This window comes from Chinchilla lanigera, unplaced genomic scaffold, assembly GCF_000276665.1.
Source record: "Chinchilla lanigera isolate Chin_1 unplaced genomic scaffold, ChiLan1.0 scaffold00002, whole genome shotgun sequence".
Lineage (NCBI taxonomy): Eukaryota > Metazoa > Chordata > Mammalia > Rodentia > Chinchillidae > Chinchilla > Chinchilla lanigera.
The window spans coordinates 18,278,746-18,296,255 of NW_004955403.1; the positions used below are offsets into that span (position 1 = coordinate 18,278,746).

At 43.3% G+C, this 17,510-nt stretch overlaps 1 protein-coding gene across 3 annotated transcripts in view; it reads left to right on the plus strand.

The window, feature by feature from the left end:
• The window catches only part of Ttn (titin), a 271,046-nt gene that overhangs the window by 221,402 nt on the left and 32,134 nt on the right, over positions 1–17,510 (plus strand). For all 3 annotated transcript variants that reach the window (XM_013512608.1, XM_013512603.1, XM_005373371.2), the window contains one exon: positions 26–17,131. In XM_013512608.1, coding sequence (XP_013368062.1) covers positions 26–17,131 — 17,106 coding nt within the window. The remainder of the gene's footprint in view (positions 1–25; positions 17,132–17,510) is intronic.

Here is a 17,510-nt window from a genome sequence, read left to right on the forward strand (position 1 = left end):
AATATATATTCCTTATCTCTTTCAGATCCTCCAGGACCACCATCAAATGCACATGTCACCGATACTACCAAGAAATCTGCTTCTTTAGCGTGGGGCAAGCCTCACTATGATGGTGGACTTGAAATCACAGGCTATGTGGTAGAGCATCAGAAAGTAGGAGATGAAGCCTGGATAAAAGATACAACAGGAACTGCCCTTCGAATCACTCAGTTTGTTGTCCCTGATCTTCAGACTAAAGAAAAATACAACTTTAGAATCAGTGCTATCAATGATGCAGGTGTTGGGGAGCCAGCGGTGATTCCAAATGTTGAGATTGTAGAGAGGGAAATGGCTCCTGATTTTGAACTGGATGCCGAGCTTCGAAGAACACTTGTGGTTAGAGCAGGACTCAGTATTCGAATTTTTGTGCCAATTAAAGGTCGTCCCGCTCCTGAGGTGACATGGACCAAAGATGATGTGAACCTGAAACACCGAGCTAATATTGAAAATACAGAATCATTTACTCTTCTGATTATCCCAGAATGTAATAGATATGACACTGGGAAATTTGTGATGACCATCGAAAACCCAGCTGGGAAGAAAAGTGGCTTTGTTAATGTCAGAGTCTTGGATACCCCAGGCCCCGTCCTTAACCTGAAGCCAACAGACATCACCAAGGACAGTGTCACCCTGCACTGGGACCTGCCTCTGATCGATGGGGGCTCACGTATAACAAACTATATTGTGGAGAAACGTGAAGCAACCCGGAAATCTTATTCCACAGTCACCACGAAATGCCATAAATGCACATATAAAGTCACTGGTTTGTCTGAAGGATGCGAATACTTCTTTAGAGTAATGGCAGAAAATGAATATGGAATTGGTGAGCCAGCAGAAACCACGGAACCTGTGAAAGCCTCCGAAGCACCATCACCCCCAGACAGCCTCAACATTATGGACATAACTAAGAGTACAGTCAGCTTGGCATGGCCCAAACCCAAGCATGATGGTGGCAGTAAGATCACTGGCTATGTGATTGAAGCCCAAAGAAAAGGCTCTGACCAGTGGACCCACATCACAACCGTGAAAGGATTAGAATGTGTTGTGAAGAATCTAACAGAAGGGGAGGAATACACCTTCCAAGTGATGGCAGTGAATAGTGCAGGAAGAAGTGCCCCTAGAGAAAGCAGACCTGTCATTGTGAAGGAGCAGACCATGCTTCCAGAGCTGGACCTCCGTGGCATCTATCAGAAACTGGTCATTGCCAGAGCTGGTGAAAACATCAAGGTTGAAATTCCAGTGCTTGGTCGACCAAAACCCACAGTTACTTGGAAAAAAGGAGACCAAGTCCTTAAACAGACACAGAGAGTCAATGTTGAAAATACAGCAACGTCAACCATCTTAAACATCAATGAGTGTGTCCGAAGTGATAGTGGACCCTATCCACTAACAGCAAAGAACATTGTAGGAGAGGTTGGTGATGTCATCACAGTTCAAGTCCACGATATCCCAGGGCCACCTACTGGACCAATCAAATTTGATGAAGTTTCATCTGATTTTATAACCTTCTCTTGGGACCCACCTGAGAACGATGGAGGCGTACCAATAAGCAACTATGTGGTAGAAATGCGACAGACTGATAGTACTACATGGGTAGAGTTAGCAACCACCGTTATACGTACTACCTATAAAGCCACTCGCCTTACTACTGGAGTGGAATACCAATTCCGTGTAAAAGCTCAAAATAGATATGGAGTTGGACCAGGCATCACATCAGCATCTGTAGTTGCCAACTATCCATTTAAGGTACCAGGGCCTCCTGGTACCCCTCAGGTAACTGCAGTTACCAAAGACTCAATGACAATCAGCTGGCATGAGCCACTTTCTGATGGTGGAAGCCCCATTTTAGGATATCATGTTGAAAGAAAAGAAAGAAATGCTATTCAATGGCAAACTGTGAGTAAAGCATTAGTACCAGGCAATATTTTCAAATCCAGTGGCCTTACAGATGGTATTGCTTATGAGTTCCGAGTAATTGCAGAAAATATGGCTGGCAAAAGCAAGCCAAGCAAACCATCTGAACCAATGTTTGCTCTGGATCCCATCGACCCACCTGGAAAACCGGTACCTCTAAATATTACTAGACACACAGTGTCACTTAAGTGGGCTAAGCCTGAATATACTGGAGGCTTTAAAATTACTAGTTACATAGTTGAAAAGAGAGACCTTCCAAATGGACGGTGGCTGAAGGCCAACTTCAGCAACATTTTGGAGAATGAATTTACAGTCAGTGGCCTAACAGAAGATGCCGCATATGAATTCCGTGTAATTGCCAAAAATGCTGCTGGTGCTATCAGTCCACCGTCTGAGCCATCAGATGCCATTACATGCAGGGATGATGTTGAAGCACCAAAGATAATGGTGGATGTTAAATTTAAGGACACAGTTATATTAAAGGCAGGTGAAACATTCAAGCTAGAAGCCGATGTTTCAGGTCGCCCACCTCCAACAATGGAATGGACCAAGGATGGAAAAGAGCTTGAAGGCACAGCAAAATTAGAAATAAAAATTGCAGATTTCTCCACTAATCTGATAAACAAGGATTCCTCAAGGAAGGATAGTGGTGCCTATATCCTCACAGCAACTAATCCTGGTGGCTTCGCCAAACATATTTTCAATGTCAGAGTTCTTGATAGACCGGGCCCACCTGAAGGACCTTTAGCTGTATCTGATATGACAGCAGAAAAATGTGTGCTTTCATGGTTGCCTCCACTGGATGATGGAGGTGCCAAAATTGAGCATTATGTAATACAGAAACGTGAAACCAGCAGGTTGGCATGGACAAATGTAGCCTCAGAAGTCCAAGTAACAAAACTGAAGGTCACTAAACTTTTGAAAGGCAATGAATACATATTCCGTGTCATGGCTGTAAATAAATATGGAGTTGGAGAGCCACTGGAGTCAGAGCCTGTGCTTGCAGTGGATCCTTATGGACCTCCTGATCCACCCAAAAACCCTGAAGTTACAACTATTACTAAAGATTCCATGGTTGTCTGCTGGGGACATCCTGACTCTGACGGTGGAAGTGAAATCATAAATTATATTGTGGAACGGCGTGATAAAGCTGGGCAACGCTGGGTGAAATGCAACAAGAAAACCCTTACTGATTTAAGATATAAAGTGTCTGGACTGACAGAAGGACATGAATATGAGTTCAGGATTATGGCAGAAAACGCTGCTGGGATTAGTGCACCAAGTTCTACCAGTCCATTTTATAAAGCTTGTGACGCTGTGTTCAAACCTGGCCCACCAGGTAACCCACGTGTTCTTGATACAAGCAGATCATCCATTTCAATTGCATGGAATAAACCTATCTATGATGGTGGCTCAGAAATCACTGGGTACATGGTTGAGATTGCCCTGCCAGAAGAAGATGAATGGCAGATTGTCACTCCACCAGCTGGACTCAAGGCAACATCTTATACCATTACTGGCCTTAAAGAGAACCAGGAATACAAAATCCGAATCTATGCCATGAATTCCGAAGGTCTTGGGGAACCTGCCCTTGTCCCTGGAACTCCAAAGGCTGAAGACAGGATGCTGCCTCCAGAGATTGAACTGGATGCTGACCTACGCAAAGTTGTCACTATAAGGGCCTGTTGCACCCTAAGACTTTTTGTTCCAATCAAAGGAAGGCCTGCACCTGAGGTGAAGTGGGCCCGGGAACATGGAGAGTCTTTGGATAAAGCTAGCATTGAATCCACAAGCTCTTACACCTTGCTTATCGTTGGAAATGTAAACAGATTTGACAGTGGCAAATATATACTGACTGTAGAGAACAGCTCGGGCAGCAAGTCTGCATTTGTCAATGTTAGAGTGTTAGATACACCAGGCCCTCCACAGGATCTGAAGGTGAAAGAGGTCACAAAGACATCTGTCACCCTGACATGGGAGCCTCCTCTTCTTGATGGAGGATCAAAAATAAAGAACTATATTGTTGAAAAGCGGGAATCAACGAGAAAAGCATATTCAACTGTTGCAACAAACTGCCACAAGACTTCTTGGAAGGTAGACCAGCTTCAGGAAGGCTGTAGTTACTATTTCAGGGTTCTTGCTGAAAATGAATATGGCATTGGGCTGCCTGCTGAAACTGCAGAGTCTGTGAAAGCATCAGAACGGCCTCTTCCTCCAGGAAAAATCACCTTGGTGGATGTCACAAGAAATAGCGTGTCGCTCTCTTGGGAGAAACCAGAGCATGATGGAGGCAGCCGCATTTTAGGTTACATTGTAGAGATGCAGAGCAAAGGCAGTGACAAATGGGCCACGTGTGCCACAGTCAAAGTCACTGAAGCCACTATAACTGGACTGATCCAGGGTGAAGAATACTCTTTCCGTGTTTCAGCTCAGAATGAAAAGGGCATCAGTGATCCCAGACAACTGAGTGTGCCAGTCATTGCCAAAGATCTTGTCATTCCACCAGCCTTCAAACTCCTGTTCAATACTTTCACTGTACTAGCCGGTGAAGACCTTAAAGTTGATGTTCCATTTATTGGACGCCCTACACCAGCTGTAACCTGGCACAAAGATGATGTACCACTGAAGCAGACAACTAGAGTTAATGCTGAGAGCACAGAAAATAACTCACTCCTGACAATAAAGGAAGCGTGCCGAGAAGATGTTGGGCATTACACAGTTAAACTGACTAACTCAGCTGGTGAAGCTACTGAAACTCTTAATATTATCGTTCTTGACAAACCAGGGCCTCCAACTGGGCCAGTTAAACTAGACGAAGTGACAGCTGACAGTATTACTCTTTCCTGGGAACCACCAAAGTATGATGGTGGAAGTTCTATCAATAATTACATTGTAGAGAAACGGGACACCTCCACAACTACTTGGCAAATTGTGTCAGCTACAGTGGCAAGGACAACAATAAAGGCCTGCAGATTAAAGACCGGATGTGAATATCAGTTTAGAATTGCCGCTGAAAACAGATATGGAAAGAGTACCTATCTCAATTCAGAGCCTATTGTTGCCCAGTATCCATTCAAAGTTCCTGGTCCACCTGGCACACCATTCGTCACAATCTCCTCCAAGGACAGCATGGAAGTACAATGGCATGAGCCTGTCAGTGATGGAGGAAGCAGAGTCATTGGCTATCATCTAGAACGCAAGGAAAGAAATAGCATCCTCTGGGTTAAATTGAATAAAACACCTATTCCTCAAACCAAGTTTAAGACAACTGGCCTTGAGGAAGGCATTGAGTATGAATTTAGAGTCTCTGCAGAAAATATTGTGGGCATCGGCAAACCAAGTAAACCATCAGAATGCTATGTAGCTCGTGACCCATGTGACCCACCAGGACGACCAGAGGCAATCATTGTCACAAGGAATTCTGTGACTCTTCAGTGGAAGAAGCCTGCTTATGATGGTGGAAGCAAGATCACTGGTTACATAGTTGAGAAGAAAGAATTACCTGAGGGCCGCTGGATGAAAGCCAGTTTTACAAATGTCATTGACACCCAATTTGAAGTAACTGGACTAATTGAAGATCATCGGTATGAGTTCCGGGTTATAGCTCGAAATGCTGCCGGAGCGTTTAGTGAGCCTTCAGAAAGCACGGGAGCAATAACAGCAAGAGACGAGGTCGATCCACCAAGAATAAGTATGGACCCCAAATATAAAGACACAGTTGTGGTTCATGCTGGAGAGTCATTCAAGATCGATGCAGATATACATGGCAAACCAATACCAACCACTCAGTGGATAAAAGGTGATCAGGAGCTTTCGAACACAGCTCGATTAGAAATAAAGAGCAGTGACTTTGCCACCAGTCTCAGTGTGAAGGACGCAGTACGTGTTGACAGTGGCAATTATATTCTGAAGGCCAAAAATGTTGCAGGCGAGAGATCAGTGACTGTGAATGTGAAAGTTCTTGATAGACCAGGGCCACCTGAAGGACCTGTTGCTATATCAGGGGTTACAGCAGAAAAATGCACACTAGCCTGGAAACCCCCACTTCAGGATGGTGGGAGCGATATCACACATTATATTGTGGAAAGACGAGAAACCAGCCGTCTAGTCTGGACTGTGGTTGATGCCAATGTGCAGACACTCAGCTGTAAGGTTACTAAGCTTCTTGAAGGCAATGAATATATTTTCCGTATAATGGCTGTAAACAAGTATGGTGTTGGTGAACCTCTTGAATCGGAGTCATTGATTGCCAAGAACCCATTTGTAGTACCGGATGCACCAAAAGCTCCAGAAATCACAACAGTGACCAAGGACTCAATGATTGTTGTATGGGAAAGACCAGCGTCTGATGGTGGCAGTGAAATTCTTGGATATGTTCTTGAAAAACGAGACAAAGAGGGTATTCGCTGGACAAGATGCCATAAGCGTCTGATTGGGGAATTGCGCTTGAGAGTAACTGGCCTCATAGAGAATCATGATTATGAATTCAGAGTCTCAGCTGAGAATGCTGCTGGACTTAGTGAACCAAGCCCTCCTTCTGCCTACCAAAAAGCTTGTGATCCTATTTACAAACCAGGTCCTCCAAACAACCCAAAAGTCATGGATATTACTAGATCTTCAGTTTTCCTTTCCTGGAGCAAACCAATATATGACGGTGGCTGTGAAATCCAAGGATACATTGTTGAAAAATGTGATGTGAGTGTCGGTGAATGGACAATGTGCACTCCACCAACTGGAATCAGTAAAACAAATATAGAAGTAGAGAAGCTAGTGGAAAAACATGAATACAACTTCCGTATTTGTGCCATTAATAAAGCTGGAGTTGGTGAACATGCTGATGTCCCAGGACCTGTGATAGTTGAAGAAAAATTGGAAGCACCAGACATAGATCTTGACCTAGAACTAAGGAAAGTTATAAATATAAGGGCAGGTGGCTCCTTAAGGCTATTTGTTCCTATAAAAGGTCGTCCTACCCCAGAAGTTAAATGGGGGAAGGTGGATGGTGAAATCCGAGATGCAGCTATAATTGATGTTACTAGCAGCTTCACCTCTCTTGTTCTTGACAATGTCAATCGATATGATAGTGGAAAGTATACTCTCACATTAGAGAACAGCAGTGGAACAAAGTCTGCCTTTGTTACTGTGAGAGTCTTAGATACACCAAGTCCGCCTATTAACCTGAAAGTCACAGAAATCACCAAAGACTCCGTATCAATTACATGGGAACCTCCTTTGTTAGATGGGGGATCCAAAATCAAAAATTACATTGTTGAGAAACGTGAAGCCACAAGAAAATCATATGCTGCAGTTGTAACAAACTGCCACAAGAGTTCTTGGAAAATTGATCAGCTCCAAGAAGGTTGCAGTTACTACTTCAGAGTTACAGCTGAGAATGAATATGGTATTGGCCTTCCTGCCCGCACTGCTGATCCAATTAAGGTTGCAGAAGTCCCACAACCTCCAGGAAAAATAACTGTGGATGATGTGACCAGAAACAGTGTTTCTCTGAGCTGGACAAAGCCTGAACACGATGGTGGCAGTAAAATCATTCAGTATATTGTGGAAATGCAAGCTAAACACAGTGAGAAGTGGTCAGAGTGTGCTCGGGTGAAGTCCCTTGAGGCAGTAATAACCAACCTAACTCAGGGCGAAGAATATCTTTTCAGAGTTGTTGCTGTAAATGAAAAGGGAAGGAGTGATCCTAGGTCCCTTGCGGTTCCAATAATTGCCAAAGATCTGGTTATAGAGCCAGATGTAAGACCTGGGTTCAGCAGTTACAGTGTACAGGTGGGCCAAGATCTGAAAATAGAAGTACCAATTTCCGGACGTCCTAAACCAACCATTACCTGGACTAAAGATGATCTTCCTCTGAAGCAGACCACAAGAATCAATGTTACTGATTCACTTGACTGCACCACACTCAGTATTAAAGAAACTCATAAGGATGACAGTGGACATTATGGAATCACGGTTGCCAATGTTGTTGGTCAGAAAACAGCATCTATCGAAATTATAACTCTAGATAAACCTGATCCTCCTAGAGGACCTGTTAAATTTGATGAAGTCAGTGCTGAAAGCATTACATTATCTTGGCAGCCTCCATTATATACAGGGGGCTGCCAGATTACTAACTACATTGTGCAGAAAAGAGACACAACCACCACAGTATGGGATATTGTTTCTGCTACTGTTGCCAGAACTACACTCAAAGTAACCAAACTGAAAACGGGTACAGAATACCAATTCCGAATATTTGCTGAAAACAGATATGGACAAAGCTTTGCCTTGGAGTCAGAACCAATTGTGGCTCAATATCCCTACAAAGAACCAGGCCCTCCGGGTACACCATTTGCCGTAGCCATTTCCAAAGACTCTATGGTCATACAGTGGCATGAACCAATCAATAATGGCGGAAGCCCTGTTATAGGTTACCACCTCGAGAGAAAGGAAAGAAATAGTATTTTGTGGACAAAAGTCAACAAAACTATTATTCATGACACCCAGTTTAAGGTGCTAAATCTTGAAGAAGGCATTGAATATGAATTCAGAGTTTGTGCTGAAAATATTGTTGGTGTAGGCAAACCAAGCAAGAATTCGGAATGCTATGTAGCCCGAGATCCCTGTGACCCACCAGGAACCCCAGAAGCAATAATAGTTAAAAGAAATGAAATCACTTTACAGTGGACCAAACCTGTGTATGATGGTGGAAGTATGATTACAGGCTACATTGTAGAGAAACGTGATTTACCTGAGGGTCGCTGGATGAAGGCTAGCTTCACAAATGTCATTGAAACTCAATTTACTGTGTCAGGTCTCACTGAAGATCAAAGATATGAGTTCAGAGTCATTGCAAAGAATGCAGCCGGTGCCCTAAGTAAGCCTTCTGACAGTACTGGACCAATAACTGCCAAGGATGAGGTTGAACTCCCAAGAATTTCAATGGATCCAAAATTCAGAGATACAATAGTGGTAAATGCTGGAGAAACATTCAGGCTTGAGGCTGATGTCCACGGCAAGCCCTTACCTACCATTGAGTGGTTACGAGGTGATAAGGAAATTGAAGAATCTGCCAGATGTGAAATAAAGAATACAGATTTCAAGGCTTTACTTATTATAAAGGATGCCATTAGAATTGATGGTGGACAGTATATCTTAAGAGCCTCCAATGTTGCAGGGTCTAAGTCTTTCCCAGTAAATGTGAAAGTATTAGATAGACCAGGACCACCAGAAGGGCCAGTGCAGGTGACTGGAGTTACTGCTGAAAAATGCACTTTAGCATGGTCTCCTCCACTTCAGGATGGAGGCAGTGACATCTCTCACTATGTTGTTGAAAAGCGAGAAACCAGTAGACTTGCATGGACTGTTGTTGCTTCAGAAGTTGTGACTAATTCTTTGAAAATTACCAAACTTCTAGAAGGAAATGAATACATTTTCCGTATAATGGCTGTCAACAAATATGGTGTTGGAGAACCTCTGGAATCTGCACCAGTGCTAATGAAAAATCCATTTGTGCTTCCTGGACCACCAAAAAGCTTGGAAGTCACAAACATTGCCAAAGATTCCATGACTGTCTGTTGGAATCGCCCAGACAGTGATGGTGGAAGTGAGATTATTGGTTACATTGTAGAGAAAAGAGACAGAAGTGGCATTCGGTGGATAAAATGTAATAAACGCCGCATTACAGATTTGCGTCTAAGAGTAACAGGATTAACAGAAGACCATGAGTATGAATTCAGAGTCTCTGCTGAAAACGCTGCTGGAGTTGGAGAACCAAGTCCAGCCACAGTTTATTATAAGGCTTGCGATCCTGTGTTCAAACCTGGCCCACCCACCAATGTACACGTTGTAGACACCACTAAAAATTCAATTACACTTGCCTGGAGTAAACCCATCTATGATGGTGGCAGTGAGATCCTGGGATATGTAGTAGAAATCTGTAAAGCAGATGAAGAAGAATGGCAAATAGTTACTCCACAGACTGGCCTGAAAATCCCTCGATTTGAAATCTCAAAACTCACTGAACACCAAGAATACAAAATACGAGTCTGTGCCCTCAACAAAGTTGGTTTAGGCGAGGCTGCATCAGTTCCTGGTACTGTGAAACCAGAAGATAAACTTGAAGCTCCTGAACTTGACCTTGACTCTGAGTTAAGGAAAGGAATCATTGTAAGAGCAAGTGGATCTGCCAGGATTCACATTCCATTCAAAGGTCGCCCAACCCCTGAGATCACTTGGTCTCGAGAGGAAGGTGAATTCACAGATAAGGTCCAAATTGAAAAGGGAGTAAACTACACCCAACTATCAATAGATAACTGTGATAGAAATGATGCTGGGAAATACCTTCTCAAGTTGGAAAACAGCAGTGGATCTAAGTCCGCTTTTGTAACTGTGAAAGTTCTTGACACACCAGGACCACCACAGAATTTGGCAGTCAAAGAAATCAGAAAAGACTCTGCTCTTCTGGTATGGGAACCACCCATCATTGATGGAGGGGCAAAAGTTAAGAACTATGTCATTGATAAACGTGAGTCAACCAGAAAAGCATATGCTAATGTGAGTAGTAAATGCAGCAAGACAAGCTTTAAGGTTGAGAACCTTACAGAAGGAGCCATTTATTACTTTAGAGTCATGGCTGAGAACGAATTTGGAGTTGGTGTTCCAGTGGAAACCGCAGATGCTGTGAAAGCTTCTGAACCTCCTTCCCCACCAGGAAAGGTCACACTCACTGATGTGTCCCAGACCAGTGCATCACTTATGTGGGAGAAGCCTGAACATGATGGTGGAAGCAGAATCCTGGGCTATGTTGTTGAAATGCAGCCCAAAGGAACTGAGAAATGGAGTGTTGTGGCTGAATCCAAAGTCTGTACTGCTGTTGTTACTGGTTTGAGTTCTGGACAAGAGTACCAGTTCCGTGTCAAGGCCTATAATGAGAAAGGCAAGAGTGATCCAAGAGTGCTTGGTGTTCCTGTCATAGCCAAGGACTTGACTATACAGCCTAGTTTTAAGTTACCATTTAACACATATAGTGTCCAAGCTGGAGAAGACCTTAAAATAGAGATTCCTGTCATTGGCCGACCAAGACCTAAAATTTCTTGGGTCAAAGATGGTGAGCCTCTTAAACAGACCACAAGAGTAAATGTGGAAGAAACAGCTACTTCAACTATTTTACACATTAAAGAAAGTAGCAAAGATGACTTTGGAAAATACACCATAACAGCAACAAATAGTGCAGGCATGGCAACAGAAAATCTCAGCATTATTGTTTTAGAAAAACCTGGACCTCCAGTTGGACCAGTGAAGTTTGACGAAGTTAGTGCAGACTTCGTGGTCATATCTTGGGAACCTCCAGCCTATACTGGCGGCTGCCAGATAAGCAACTACATTGTAGAGAAGCGAGATACAACCACCACCACCTGGCACATGGTATCAGCAACAGTTGCAAGAACAACGATTAAGATAACCAAACTGAAAACAGGCGCTGAGTACCAGTTTAGAATTTTTGCTGAAAACAGGTATGGAAAAAGTACCTCTCTGGATTCTAAACCAGTTATTGTACAATATCCATTCAAAGAACCCGGACCACCTGGAACACCTTTTGTGACATCAGTCTCAAAAGATCAAATGCTTATGGAATGGCATGAGCCCGTTAATGATGGAGGCAGCAAAGTTATTGGCTACCATCTTGAACAGAAGGAAAAGAACAGCATTTTATGGGTCAAGTTAAATAAGACCCCCATTCAAGACACCAAATTCAAAACAACTGGGCTTGATGAAGGCCTTGAGTATGAGTTCAAAGTTTCTGCTGAAAATATTGTTGGTATTGGCAAGCCTAGCAAAGTATCGGAATGTTTTGTTGCTCGAGACCCCTGTGACCCACCTGGTCGTCCTGAAGCCATTGTTATTACAAGAAACAATGTCACACTGAAATGGAAGAAACCTGCCTATGATGGTGGTAGCAAAATAACAGGTTACATTGTAGAAAAGAAAGATCTACCTGATGGCCGCTGGATGAAAGCCAGCTTTACTAATGTACTAGAAACTGAATTCACAGTGAGTGGACTTGTGGAAGACCAAAGATATGAATTTAGAGTAATTGCAAGAAATGCAGCTGGCAACTTGAGCGAACCATCTGAAAGCAGTGGTGCCATTACTGCAAGGGATGAAATTGATGCACCAAATGCCTCACTGGATCCAAAATATAAAGATGTCATTGTTGTTCATGCAGGAGAAACTTTTGTCCTTGAAGCTGACATCCGTGGCAAACCTATACCTGATATTGTTTGGTTGAAAGATGGAAAAGAACTTGAAGAGACAGCTGCTAGGATGGAAATTAAATCTACTATTCAGAAGACAACTCTCACTGTCAAAGACTGTATACGGACTGATGGAGGGCAGTATGTTCTGAAACTCAGCAACGTTGGTGGTACAAAGTCTATACCCATCACTGTAAAGGTTCTTGACAGGCCAGGGCCTCCTGAAGGGCCTCTGAAAGTTTCTGGAGTTACTGCAGAAAAATGTTACCTGGCCTGGAACCCACCTCTGCAAGATGGTGGTGCTAATATTTCACACTACATCATTGAAAAGAGAGAGACAAGCAGACTCTCCTGGACCCAGGTTTCAACTGAGGTACAGGCCCTTAACTACAAAGTCACCAAACTTCTCCCTGGTAATGAGTACATTTTCCGTGTCATGGCTGTGAATAAATATGGAATTGGGGAGCCCCTGGAATCTGAGCCTGTTATAGCTTGTAATCCGTATAAGCTACCAGGTCCTCCTTCAACACCTGAGGTCTCAGCAATCACCAAAGATTCTATGGTAGTAACATGGGCACGCCCAGTAGATGATGGAGGTGCTGAAATTGAGGGCTACATTCTTGAAAAACGAGATAAAGAGGGTGTTCGGTGGACCAAGTGCAACAAGAAAACACTAACAGATCTGCGATTCAGGGTAACTGGACTTACTGAAGGCCATTCGTATGAATTCAGAGTTGCTGCTGAGAATGCAGCTGGTGTGGGTGAACCTAGTGAGCCATCTGTTTTCTACCGTGCATGTGATGCCTTGTATCCACCAGGGCCACCAAGCAATCCAAAAGTGACTGACACTTCCAGATCTTCTGTCTCCCTGGCATGGAATAAGCCAATTTATGATGGTGGTGCACCCATTAAAGGCTACATTATTGAGGTCAAAGAAGCCACTGCTGATGAATGGACAACCTGCACTCCACCAACAGGATTACAAGGAAAGCAGTTCACAGTAACCAAGCTTAAAGAAAATACAGAATATAACTTCCGTATCTGTGCTCTCAATTCTGAAGGTGTAGGTGAACCTGCAACTATACCTGGTTCCGTTGTTGCTCAAGAGAGGACAGAACCACCTGAGATAGAACTTGATGCTGATCTCAGAAAAGTGGTCATCTTGCGTGCCAGTGCTACTTTACGCTTATTTGTTACTATCAAAGGTCGACCAGAACCTGAAGTAAAATGGGAAAAGGCTGACGGTATTCTCACTGAGAGGGCCCAGATTGAGGTGACCAGCTCCTATACCATGTTAGTGATTGATAATGTTTCCCGATTTGACAGTGGTCGGTACAACCTGACACTTGAAAATAACAGCGGCTCCAAAACAGCTTTTGTTAACGTCAGAGTTCTTGACTCACCAAGTGCCCCTGTAAATTTGACGGTAAGAGAAGTAAAGAAAGACTCAGTGACACTGTCCTGGGAGCCACCACTTATTGATGGTGGGGCCAAGATTACAAACTACATTGTTGAAAAGCGAGAAACTACAAGGAAAGCCTATGCTACTATTACCAACAATTGCACTAAGAATTCATTTAAAATTGAAAACCTACAAGAAGGATGTTCCTACTACTTCCGAGTTTTGGCTGCCAATGAATATGGAATCGGTTTACCAGCTGAAACTACTGAACCTGTTAAAGTGTCAGAACCACCCCTCCCACCAGGAAGAGTAACTCTAGTGGATGTGACCCGTAATACAGTCACAATTAAGTGGGAGAAACCAGAAAGTGATGGTGGCAGCAAGATTACTGGCTATGTGGTTGAGATGCAGACAAAAGGCAGTGAAAAATGGAGCACTTGCGCACAAGTTAAGACTCTAGAAGCAACTGTGTCTGGCCTAACTGCTGGAGAAGAGTATGTCTTCCGGGTAGCTGCAGTTAACGAAAAAGGAAGAAGTGATCCAAGGCAACTTGGAGTTCCAGTAATTGCAAAGGATATAGAGATAAAGCCTTCAGTTGAGCTTCCTTTCCATACTTTCAACGTAAAGGCCAAAGACCAACTCAAGATTGATGTACCATTCAAGGGAAGACCTCAAGCTACTATAAGCTGGAAAAAAGATGGTCAGGTGCTTAGAGAAACAACTCGAGTCAATATTTCTTCTTCAAAGACTGTCACAACATTATTGATTAAAGAAGCTTCAAGGGAAGACGTTGGAACTTATGAACTGTGTGTTTCAAACAGTGCTGGGTCCCTAACAGTTCCTATTACTGTAATTGTTCTTGATAAACCAGGACCTCCAGGACCTATACATATTGATGAGGTTAGTTGTGACAATGTAACCATTTCTTGGACTCCTCCAGAATATGATGGCGGCTGCCAAATTAGCAATTACATCGTTGAAAAGAGAGATACCACCTCTACCACGTGGCAAGTAGTTTCACAAGCAGTTGCAAGAACCTCCATTAAAATAGTTCGTTTAACAACAGGAAGTGAGTACCAGTTCCGTGTGTGTGCAGAAAACAGGTATGGAAAGAGTTCTTACAGCGAATCTTCACCTGTTGTTGCAGAGTACCCATTCACCCGTCCAGGTCCTCCTGGTACTCCTAAAGTTATACATGCCACAAAGTCTACCATGCTTGTGAGCTGGCAAGTGCCAGTTAATGATGGAGGAAGTCAAGTTCTTGGCTATCACCTTGAGTATAAAGAAAGAAGCAGCATTCTTTGGTCAAAAGCAAATAAAATCCTCATTGCAGATACTCAAATGAAAGTCTCTGGTCTTGATGAAGGACTGATGTATGAGTATCGCGTATACGCTGAGAATATTGCTGGAATTGGCAAATGCAGCAAAGCATGTGAGCCAGTTCCTGCAAGAGATCCTTGTGATCCTCCTGGACAACCTGAAGTCACAAATATCACAAGAAAGTCAGTCTCACTCAAGTGGACTAAACCACAGTATGATGGTGGATCTAAGATCACAGGCTATATTATTGAACGTAGGGAACTCCCAGATGGCCGGTGGCTGAAATGTAACTATACTAATGTACAGGAAACATACTTTGAAGTAACTGAACTTACTGAAGATCAGCGTTATGAATTCCGGGTTTTTGCTAGAAATGCTGCTGACTCAGTTAGTGAACCATCTGAATCCACTGGGCCAATTACAGTCAAAGATGATGTTGAGGCTCCAAGAATTATGATGGATGTCAAGTTCCGAGATGTTATCGTTGTCAAAGCTGGTGAAGTCCTTAAGATAAATGCAGACATTGCAGGGCGACCTCTGCCAGTAATTTCCTGGGCCAAAGATGGTGTAGAAATTGAAGAAAGAGCAAGAACAGAAATTGTCTCAACAGATTGTACTACCTTGTTGACAGTTAAAGACTGTATAAGGCGAGACACTGGGCAGTATGTACTAACCCTGAAGAATGTTGCAGGAGCTCGCTCTGCGGCAGTTAATTGCAAAGTGCTTGACAGGCCTGGCCCACCAGCAGGACCACTTGAAATCAGTGGCCTTACTGCTGAGAAATGCTCTCTCTCGTGGGGCCGTCCACAAGAAGATGGTGGTGCAGATATTGACTATTACATTGTAGAAAAGCGTGAAACAAGCCGCCTTGCCTGGACGATATGTGAAGCAGAGTTGAGGACAACATTCTGTAAAGTGACCAAGTTACTCAAAGGCAATGAGTATATCTTTAGGGTCACTGGTGTTAATAAATATGGTGTTGGTGAGCCCCTGGAGAGTGTAGCTGTAAAAGCACTAGATCCATTTACAGTTCCAAGCCCACCCACATCTTTGGAAATTACATCTGTGACCAAGGATTCCATGACACTTTGCTGGTCAAGACCAGAGAGTGATGGAGGCAGTGATATCTCTGGATATCTCATTGAAAGACGAGAGAAAAATGGCCTACGATGGGTGCGTGTAAACAAGAAACCAGTTTATGATCTGAGAGTGAAGTCAACAGGACTTAGGGAAGGATGTGAATATGAATATCGGGTTTATGCAGAAAATGCTGCTGGTCTAAGTCTCCCAAGTGAAACCTCTCCCTTAGTTCGGGCAGAAGATCCAGTGTTTTTACCATCTCCTCCATCCAAACCCAGAATTGTGGACTCTGCCAAGACAACTATCACTATTGGCTGGGTTAAGCCCTTGTTTGATGGTGGGGCCCCAATAACTGGATACACTGTCGAATACAAAAAGTCTGATGAAACTGACTGGAAGACTGCCATTCAGAGTTTCAGAGGCACAGAGTACACAATGAGTGGACTAACAACAGGAGCTGAATATGTTTTCAGAATAAGATCTGTCAATAAGGTTGGTGCTAGTGATCCCAGTGACAGTTCTGACCCTCAGATAGCAAAAGAAAGAGAAGAAGAACCTGTTTTCGATATTGACAGTGAAATGAGGAAGACTTTGATTGTCAAGGCCGGTGCCTCATTTACCATCACAGTGCCTTTCCGAGGAAGACCAGTACCCAGCGTCTTGTGGAGTAAGCCAGACACTGACCTCCGCACCAGGGCGTATATCGATTCCACAGATTCTCGTACATCACTTACTATTGAAAGTGCCAACAGAAATGATTCTGGAAAATACACATTAACAATTCAGAATGTGGTGAGTGCCGCCTCACTGACCTTCGCTGTCAAAGTTTTAGATTCTCCAGGTCCTCCCGCCAACATTAGAGTGCATGAAGTAACCAAAGAGAGTGCAGTGTTGTCCTGGGATGTTCCTGAGAACGATGGAGGTGCACCTGTGAAGAATTACCACATAGAAAAGCGTGAGGCCAGCAAAAAAGCATGGGTCTCTGTCACCAACAACTGCCACCGCCTATCCTACAAAGTCACTAACTTACAAGAAGGAGCAACTTACTACTTCAGAGTCTCTGGAGAAAATGAGTTTGGCATTGGTACACCAGCTGAGACAAAAGAAGGAGTCAAAATAACAGGTACATTTTAAGAACAAGAAAAACCAATGCATCTGTATTAATTTTGGTAGAATACTGTGATTCATTCTAGTCAGTCATTGTTATTCTTTTTTTGGTGGTTTTTTTGTTTGTTTTTTGTCTTTTTGAGACAAGGTCTCACTATGCAGTTCAGGCTGGCCTTGAGCTCACTTTGTAGCCCAGGCTGGTCTCAAACTTGCAACAATCCTCCTGCCTCAGCCTCCCAAGTGCTGGGATTATAGGCATGCACTACCATACCCAGCTAGTCATTGTTTATTCTTAAATGCTTTTGATTCACCTTAAACTATTCATACTATAGCATTAAGACAATTTCTAATAATATATTGAATTTAAGTATAATTGAACCTAGCTGCATATATAT